The sequence below is a fragment of the Microcebus murinus genome, chromosome 16 (genome assembly GCF_040939455.1).
Source record: "Microcebus murinus isolate Inina chromosome 16, M.murinus_Inina_mat1.0, whole genome shotgun sequence".
Taxonomy (NCBI): Eukaryota; Metazoa; Chordata; class Mammalia; order Primates; family Cheirogaleidae; genus Microcebus; species Microcebus murinus.
In genome coordinates, this window is record NC_134119.1 from 54,523,084 (window position 1) to 54,532,629 (window position 9,546).

At 58.9% G+C, this 9,546-nt stretch overlaps 1 protein-coding gene across 1 annotated transcript; it reads right to left on the reverse strand.

Moving 5' to 3' along the window:
• Nucleotides 1-5,263: 5,263 nt before the first annotated feature.
• On the reverse strand, nt 5,264-9,326 carry MSX1 (msh homeobox 1). Its single transcript, XM_012739728.2, has 2 exons — nt 8,631-9,326; nt 5,264-6,425 (listed from the first exon to the last, which is right to left on the reverse strand). The coding sequence occupies exons 1-2, from the start codon at nt 9,097-9,099 to the stop codon at nt 5,983-5,985; spliced, it is 912 nt and encodes a 303-aa protein (XP_012595182.2). The 5' UTR covers nt 9,100-9,326; the 3' UTR covers nt 5,264-5,982.
• Nucleotides 9,327-9,546: the final 220 nt, after the last annotated feature.

Below are 9,546 nucleotides of genomic sequence, written 5' to 3' on the forward strand. Positions count from 1 at the left end.
GCAAACTCCGCCTGGCCTGCGGTGTCCTGCGCCCATACCCCCACCATCCTGCAGCCGGGTCGCAGCCGCCACACCTGGCTGGGGCGGGGACCGGGTACAAGGCCACCACTGAGGCCTCACTGCCAGGGTCTCCTCGTAGAGGCCGCCTACACAGGGCTGCAGCCCTGCCAGGCTCAGAGGCAAGGGGGGGCCTCCTTCCGTCTGCCTCTAATCAGGCCCCAAATTGAGGGCAGACCTCCGAATTCGCTTTTAACTACCCTCCAAAGGCAGATGTCTATTGCGCCCCCACCGCGATGCTCTAGACCCCTGTGAATCTGGCTTTAAGGGCAGATTCCAAAGCCCTGGAGAGGCGCGGTAACTTGTAAGGTCACCATCCAGAGTGGGTAATTTGGGCCCCACGTCTGAGTCGTCGGCCGGCCCGACTCTTTCAAAAGAGTCTCCGGGGAGGTACAGACATAATCCTTTCCCCTTTGATATTTGTCTCTTTTAAGTACAGTACTCATAATCAACGTTTATTACTGGCAGTGCCGAGCATCTCACAGGCATTTCATTTTATTCCCTTAACAATGGGATAAATTATTAGGACAATTCCTTATTATTTTGTGTATGGGGAAACTGAGGCTCAGAGAAGTTAAATAACTTTCCCAAGGTCACACAGTAAGTATCAAAATCAGGGATGATCAAAATACAGGATGATCTTACTCCAGGTAGGCGACCGGCAGGCCCCTAACTGGTCGTCTGCTGGGCAGTTTATTGTGCCTTCTGTGTCCCGGGGAGGTGGGATGAGCGTCCCAGCTTTTGTGCTTGGCTTCCCCGCCCCGGCGTCAGTCCCATTCATGGAAAGCAAAGCATCTCGAAACCCTCCGCAGAGGAGGCAGAAGGCGAGTATGCAGGACGAGGTGGGGGCAGAGTAGGGTCCCCAGGAAGAGAGAGAAGAGCTGAAGTCACTTTGCTGTTCTTGGAAGGCCACAGCGTTCCCGCAGGCGATTCCCAGTGAAAGCTCTGCACGCGTGGGAGCCGGGCCCCGTGGGAGCCAGGCCCCGCAGCACAGGCTGGGCTGCGCGTCCCCCTTCCTCGGCTGAGCCCCAGGGCCAAGGCAGAGCCTCTGCCCCGCCTTTTCCTGGAATCTGCGTCTGCAACATCATTCTCTCTCCACCGAGTGTCCGCTCCGCCTTTTCTCCCCCGCCCCAGTCTCACGGGTGTCCTGCTGTCAGCGCCACCAGAACTCCTGCGGGGCGCTAGAGGGCGGCCTGCAGTGCGCTGGCCTGCGCGAGCCAGGGCTGCGCACGTTGGGTGTGTGGCGACTGCGGGGCTTGGGTGCGGGTTGGGTTTGTGTGTATGGATATGCAGCATATGTTGGTTGAGTGGTTGGGTGACTGTGTTGGTGTGTGTTGGCTGTATGTGTGTGTGTGTTGTATGCGCATCTGTGGCCCGTGCGTGTATGCGCTGGGTGTGGCTGGTGATGTGTGCCCATTTTGTTTGCGTGTGCGGCGTGTGCGGTTTGTTGGTGTGTCTTGTCGACGGTACGTGATGGTTGTGTGCGCGTGCACTCGAGACCTGTCCAGCGTCAGGCCCCGGACTGCACTGAGCAGGCGCGGCGGCCCGCGGGCCGCGGGAGGGCGCTGCGGAGAGGCGGCGGGTGTGAAGGCGGAGCCTGCCCAGGCCTGAGAGGGGCGGCGTGCGCGCGGGAGGGGAGCGCTTGAGGGGGTGGAAGTTTCGCGAGTCTGGAGTGGGGCTTTGGGGTGCTCTGGAGAGTGGGCACTGGCGGTGGTAGCTGGAAGCAGGTGCTTTCCCCGGCGTCCGGACCTGGGGGACTGTCCCGCCGTGCGGCGACGCAAGCTGCTGGGAGGCCGGAACGGAGCCAGGGAGGCCGCGCGGCCCCGGGGGCACGGCCAGGCCGGCGCCAGTCGCCGAGTTGAAAGGCAGCCGCGGTTCTCCTCGCCGCTGCCTAGTGCGCCCCCCGAGGGCTCAAGGCGAGGCGCAGGCCTGGACCTGGGCTGGGCTCCCCTCGGGGCCTGGGGTCACTAAGGGGGGTGAGCGCGGCCCCTAGAATTCACACTCGCGGCCCCCGCCTCGCCAGCAACTATCTTCCTTCCACCTCCTGCTGGATATAGGGTCAGCCCCGGGGTCAGCGACCCGAGAAGGGAACCCTAAAACAAAGTGCCTTTGGCTCCAGCTCTCCAGCCCCAGCCCAGCTCCCGGGTCCTCGACCGCCCGGGCCCTGCCGACTTCTGCCCAAAGCGCCAGGCGCCCCAGGTCCCCTGCCGCCGAGTAACCTCATTCCTACCCCGGCTTCCGCGCCACGGACCGCTCGGTCTCGCCAGCAGGGTCAAAAGCTGAGTGTGCAGATTGAGGCTTCGGTCTCCGCCAAACAACACGGAAACGCTTTCGCAGCGCACAGGGCCGTTGAGAAGCCCTCTCCCTCCTGAAGGGCCAGTGCTTGCTCAGGGTCAGCGCTCCAAGGAGCTTAATTCAGGACTAGGGCCCGGGTCCCCAGCGGCGCGTTTTCCAGCGCTACGCGTTCTTCCTGGAAGAGCCGCTCGGGGACTAGGGGCCCCTCAACTAGAGAAAGATGCGCAGTGCCGGGAGAGCGCCGAGCCCGAGGCGAGACCGGCGTGGAGTCCCTGCTCTCTGCTTTCACGGCGAGGTCTGGGAAACCCACGTCTCCTCTCTGCGCTCTAACATCTCGTGGGTGGTTCGGCGCGGAGCAGGCGCGCGCTTGGGAACCGCCCGCGCACGGTAGGATCTAGGTAAATGCGGGGTTCTTTGTCCATCTCTTCCTCCCAGCGGGGTAGGTGGCGGCTCCTCGTGATCTATCCCGCGTTTCTTGCCAGAGAAGGAAATTCGTCCATAAAGGGCCAGGCCCGGAAGCCCCTGCCCAGTCCGCCCTCCCTCGCTTGCTAGCCAAGGAATCGAGTTGGAAGACGGGTTGATGAGAAGCCGTGCCCAGAGCCCCGCTGCGAATTCCGGCTGGACTGGGCTGAATGTAGCTCAGTGTTCACCCCACGCCAGCACGCCAGCACCTCAACATTTATTGAGCACCTTCCGTGTGCACGCCCTGTCGAGGGAGGGAATTCGAAAACAAAAAGGGGCAAAAAACGGGCTAGACTTCGAGAAACAAAAATGGGGAAACGAAAGGGCCCAGAAGTGGAAGAAAACCCCGACCCGAGGCGGGCAGCGAGAGGTGCGGGCGTGCGCGGACCGGGGTCCCGGGGCAGCGGGCCCCTTTCGTCCGGGCGGAGGCGCAGCGAGTGGGGGCGGGGAGGCGTGCCCGCCTCGCCTGCAGCTACCGCCTCGCTGGAGCCGCGGCGCGTCTGCAGAGCGCGCGAGCCGTTGCTCATTACGGCAATTATGTTGCTCTAAATTTGCCCCGAAATTACCAAACTCCAAGGAGCCAAGAGGCCGGGGAGCCAGGCCGAGGAGACAGCCGATCCCGCCCGCCCCGCCATCCCTCTATCCCCGACGCGCAGAAAGGACTGCAGTGCTGCAGGCGCGCCAGGAGCCAGGAAAAACGCTAACCCACCGGGTATTTTCTGGGAGCCCTCCCACGCGGGGCTCACCGACACTTCCTCACAATCTCGGGGAAAAGGGCGAGGGTTCTCAGGCCCATTTCGAAGATGGGAAAACTGAGGTACAGAAAGATGGCGTGATCTCTGTACCTCAAGGTCAGGCAGTCAGTAAGCGGCAGGCGTGAGCAGCGTTGAACCTCACAGGCTTGTCCGACCGAGTTCAGTACTGTAACCGCGACGGCAAAGTCTCTAGCGATGTTCCAGGAAGGAACTCGGAAGGCTTGTGGGAGCCAGGTGTCCCGCACGACGTCATCCGTGGGTTGCTTAATTTATAGAGAAAGAGAAAAACGTGGCGAAGCACCTCAGCCCTCAGGCGCCTGGAGTCTCAGACCTAACTCCCCTCGTTTGGGGACAAAGAGGCGCAGACCTCTTGGGGCGTCCTTGTAGAAGCTGGGGCCCAAGACCAACAGCCTCGGGCTCCCCCAGACCCTCCGGTACTTCGGAACTGCACTCCACCGCGAGCTTTCCTTTCTTTTAGGGAGAGGGCTTGAGACAAATTCAGATTACAGCCCCAAGCGGGGGAGACAAAACTTGTCAGAAGCACCCACCCGGCCAGACTGCCCGGGAACTTGCCGGCGCGGCGCGAGCCTGCCGGTGCCTCCGCAGGGCTGCCAGCGAGCGCACTTAGGATGCGCAGCCGACCTGGGCCCCTGGGACGAGAAACTGCGCACTGAGCTGTGGGGACTGGGTTTTCAGTCTCCACCTATGGAGATGTTCACCCCTCCCCGAGGCCAGGTACTTCAGTTTCATCAACCTTTGGTCTACTAGTTTCCCTTCTTAATGGCTTGCCGCAAAGGCTGCCTGGGGCCGCCCTGGTAGTTTGGAGGCACCAGCCACCGCCCTAGGAGGCTGTGGGAGGGTCTGGTGAGAATTAAGCCGTGGCCCCGACTCGGAAGAGAACAGAGCAGTGCCTGGAACTTAATAGGCTTTATTTACTACGGGGTCATTTTCTGCCTTCAATGTCCTTACAGAATTCCCCCAAGGCTAAACTTGGTGCTTGTGAGAATTTATTCCCGGGGAAGCTTGGGCTTGACCTACCACATGAAAGGGGGGAAAGCTTGTGAAGGTTTGGGAGCAGGAAGCCCTGAAAAGGACTTGCAAGGGTGTATGGTCAACCTGCGTTTTCCATATAATTTGATTTTTGTTTTGTTTTTAGCGGTCATAACAGTGATGTGAAATCACTCTCGTTCTGGCAGCTCAAAATTGTTTGCACAAACTGCGTGTACTATGGCAGTGACTTAGAGAAGCAAAGCGATCGCTTCCATCCCCTACCTGGCCTCTTGTGGGAAAAGCAGGTTTGCAGAGGTGGGAATTGTCTCGATTAGCTGTCTACAGTCATCAAACAACTTGGGCGATTTGCTTTGTTTTCATAGACAGGTTAAAAAGAGAGAAAAAGCAAGAGTTGGTTATGGGTCGCCTAAGCAAGTGTCGATTTCAGCTTAAAGTGAATCGGAAAATTGAGCCTAATTATCCTGGGTAATTGGTTCAGCTCTCCACTTGACTTTGCTAATGCAGCTCCGTCTGGTGTGTTAAAAAAGACCCCTCCTCTGTCCTTGCATGTCCTGTTGTCACCATTGAAAGTTGCTAGTGTAAAACTACCTGCAAACTGGAAAGCAATTTTATATGTGGAGATGGCAAGAAGTAAAATTAAAATAAAAAACTAAATCAGTAAAGAGAGAGTTTTTGTAGCTTAAAATTAATTTATTTAACAAATATAGCTATAATATAAATGATGATAAAATTTCAGATATACAGTATATTACATAGTACACACAATCCCTTCCAACGGGATGCTTGAGAGCCACGAGAATGTACTGTTAAATAGAAAGAGATTTTTTTTTATTTTACAATTCTTTTTCTGGTACTGGTAAGAGAGAGGTCCCTTCAACCTACCTTTACAATGCATCTGTGTATCCCCTGCCCCCAAAGCAAATGTTCTGCTGTTGAACTTCTCCTAAGTTTTCCAATGGAAGGAGCTGGGGTCCATCTCCCCTGGCTTGCTCTTCTCTCTCTCGAAGACTGCTCTCATTTTCAAGATCGTCAAACTCTAATTTCTCTCTGACTTTCCTGCCTGGTGTCAATACAGCAGCTACGAAGGAGATGGGGCCTCTAGTCCTGTCCGGCCACTAATTCTGCTGGGGACCCTGGATAAATCTCTTGACCTCTCTGGCCTCAGTTTCCCCATCCTTAACTCAAGGTTGTAGATCTAGATTCTAGAAGAGTGCTAAGGGACCCTTCCAGCCACTTTTTGGAAGGGGATCGGACTTTGAAGAGTGAACTCCAGGAGCAACCAAGGCAAAGGCATCCGGGGGTGCTGCGCCGTGGAGCGCATCGGGACACAGCTCCTGCTGCGCGCAGAAGAGGAGAGCGGCAGGGATTTGCTGGCCACACAGGTGGGAGACCCTGGGACCCTCTATGTCAGGTGATACATGCTGTAGCCTACATGGGCAGTGTAGAGTCCCACAGGCGCCACCGGCAGTGCGGCCCGCTGGAAGGGGCCGGAGGCGCCGTAGAGTGAGGCACCGGCCGCAGCCGCGACAGCTGCGGGGCCGCCGAGAGGGAAGGAGAGGCCGAAGGCAGCTGGTGGCAGCATGGGCTTGGCGGCCATCTTCAGCTTCTCCAGCTCTGCCTCCTGTAGTCTCTTTGCCTTGGCACGGCGGTTCTGGAACCAAATCTTCACCTGCGTCTCGGTGAGGCTGAGTGAGCTGGAGAACTCGGCGCGCTCGGCGATGGACAGATACTGCTTCTGGCGGAACTTGCGCTCCAGCGCCAGCAGCTGCGCGGTGGTGAAGGGCGTCCGCGGCTTACGGTTGGTCTTGTGCTTGCGCAGGGTGCAGGCTGGAGGGCTCAGCCGCCCTAAGGAGCCGAGAGAGAAAAGGACAGGAGGTTGAGAGAGAGGCGGTGGAGCATAACCAGCCCATGAAGTAGTAATAATAGCCAATAACTACCAGATACTGGTTGTTGCCAAGTGCCTGGGTGCCAATCACTGTGTGAGGACCTTGGAAAACATTTTCTACAATTTCCACTGGAACCCCCGCAGGGAAGAATTTCTTGTCTATATTTTGCAAATGAGTAAACTAAGATTCCAGGAGAAACATACCCTTATATTCAAGGCCCCAGGCCCAGCTCCAGGCCCAAACACAACTGGGAAAAGGTGGGGCTGCTCTGACCTGCTGGGAGGATTAGGAAGGCCTTTCGTGGCAGCCCCTCCCACAGCCACACAGAAGGAAGGTGATGCTCACACAGTGATGCAGCTGCAGGAAGAGGCCCTGCGCCCAGCGCAAGGGCACATTTAGTTTTATGCATTGGCCCAACATCTGTGCCCATCAAGTGCTCAGTGCTAAGTCAGGCTGCAGTTGTGTGGCACAGAATCCAGAACTCCACATGTGATGGGTCCCTTTCCCCGGAGATGGCCCATTCCTACAGGGTTCTAGAGTCAGTCCCCAGTAGACTAGAGGTGGGGCGACAAGAACATTTTGGAAGTTGCACTGTGACCAATTCTCCTAAATATATAAAGTGTCATTTTGAGTGGAGGAGAAGGGGTTCCTTCATTCTAATGGGACTTTTTCTTCTGACTGTCTCAATCGTTTCTCAGACTTCTCCCACCCCTGGCACCTTGGCCCTCTGGCCGCACTCAAACAAGTATGTGTGTTGGGGCGGTGCACGATTGAGGCACCGCCGCCTGCGGCTCAGCCTGGGAAGACCAAGGGTGCCCAGCTGTCTTTTCTCTTCTGGCTTCAAAATTAACCCCAAGGCTGGGTAGGAAGCAAGCACCGAGGTGGAGAGCTGGTGCAGGTCAGGGATTGAGCCAGCTGGGCCCTGAGGCCAGATAAAAAGTGAAACCGATTATTCCCAGGGCAACAGGCGTTGATTGGAGTCCTGGGACCCAAGGCCCTAACCAAATTCCCAAGTCTCTGAAAGGACACTCCCTGTGCAGCAGCTTAAGAGTGAATTCAAACAGAGGCTGTTTCACCATGCGGGTTTGCCTATGTATTTCCCCCACCCTGCACTTCTTAAAAAAAGAAAAACCTTTGGGCCCTCAGACCACCAGGATGTGAGTCAAACAAAATCTTATGTTAACATCCCCCTTCTTCCCCGAGAGTCCGGGAAGCAGTTGGCCCCCGGACTCGCTTTCCGTCTGGCCTCCCGAAAGGCAAAGGCAGACGCCGAGAGAAAACGTCACTATTTTGAACGGCCACTGCCCTGCGCCGGCTGCCTTGTCTGGCTATTAGGCCCAGGGAGGGACCGGCCTTTCAAAGACGTTTAATCCCCAGATAAAAATCATTCCTCAGCATCTCGCCATTGAATTCAGGCTGCTATTATGCAGCACAAAATAATCGGAGGAAACGAGGAAAACTTGGGAATTTCCCGTGCTCCTGAAATATCTCCGAGCTTGTTCACTGGGCAGAGAAGTCAGGGGGCCACGAAGCCTTGAAACTACCCCCGAAAGTGCGTTTGGCGGCTGGAGTCCACTTCAGTGGGTCCAATCTGGGATGCAAGGAGGCTTCCGACAGGATCAGAGGGGCGCCTTCCCCTAATTGACTTGGCGCCCCGCCCCCTCCACTGGAACCTGAGTGTCCCCTCCCAGGACATCATCCATCCTGGGAAAGAGGCATTTTAAATTGGGTGGGGTTGGGTGGGGGACACCAGGCTTCTAGGAGAAAGTGAAACTCTGACTACTGGGAAGATGTCCACACTGTTCGCGCCCATCTCTTGGGGCAAGGGTGATGTAACAGAGTTTAGGATCAGATGAGGGAACTCCCAGAATCGTCCGGCGGCCGGGTCAGGAGGAGAGGGTGTCCAGACACCGGTATCCTACAAGGTAACTCCCATCCGTAGCGTCATCGGGCCAAGGCAAGGAGGCCTGGAACCCTCTTCCTGGGTGGGAATAGGGAGAGGATCCAGTCGGCCTCCCTGCCAACAGAGCCCTAACACGGACTCCAGGTACCCGCTGCAGGTACGCAGACGCCCAAGACGAGCAGGCGCCGGCGTGCGGCCTGGCGCCCCAGTCCCGCGCCCCTGCCCGGCCCCCTCCCTTGGCTCCTGGGTCTGGCTACTCACTGGCCGGGGGCGGGGAGAAGCGGGGGCTCTGCATCCACGGGGTCCTCTCTGGCTTCTCGGGGCTCTCGGCTTTGATGAGTGAATCTTCTGGTAGTTTGAGGAGTCCTCCCACAGAGAAATGGCCGAGCGGCCGCGGCGAGGAGGGCGCGTCTGGGGCGCCCAGCGACCCGGGCCGGACGCCCAGGGGCTGCGCCGAGCCGCCCGCTGCCGGCCCGCCCTCCGAGGCCGCCAGGGCACTCTCCTTGGCCCCTGGCTTCCTGTGGTCGGCCATGAGCGCCTCCACGCTGAAGGGCAGGAGCGAAGGGGACATTTTGGGCTTGGCCCCTTCCTCATCTGCTCCCATGGGGGCCGCCGTAGACGCGGCGGCGCTGGGGGCCTGACCCGCGCCTCCCCCCGCTGGCTTCCCGTAGGCAGAGTCCTCCACTTTGACACTGAGTGGCAAAGAAGTCATGTCAGCACCCGGGGCCATGCAGAGCTGGGCCCCTTCTCCAGCCGCTGCACGGACCAGCCGCCGGGCATGGGCTTCGGGCGGGCTGGGAGCGCGGCCGGCCTCAGGGAGCGCCCGAGGCCCTGGCCGGGCGGACCCTCGCGCGCTCGCCTCCCGCCCCTTCCCAGAAGGCCAGCTGGGCGCGCTGGGCCTGGCTCGCGCCCCGCCGCCGCGCAGGCCGAGTTCCCGGGAGCACCGGCCGGCTCGGGCACCGTGGGCCGCTCCCCAGAGAACTTGCTAATAAGGCGAGGCCGGCGCGGCCGCGGCCAATCAGCGCGCGAGGGGGCGGGCCCGGAGCGATCCATTGGGCCGCGCTCCTGGGGACTTGCCCCGAGGGCGCTGGGCCTGCGGGCGCTCAGGGCAGGACGGGCGAGGGGAGGGGTACCCGGGGAACGTTCTCGGCTCTAAAGCCCTGGCGGCCGCGGGGGC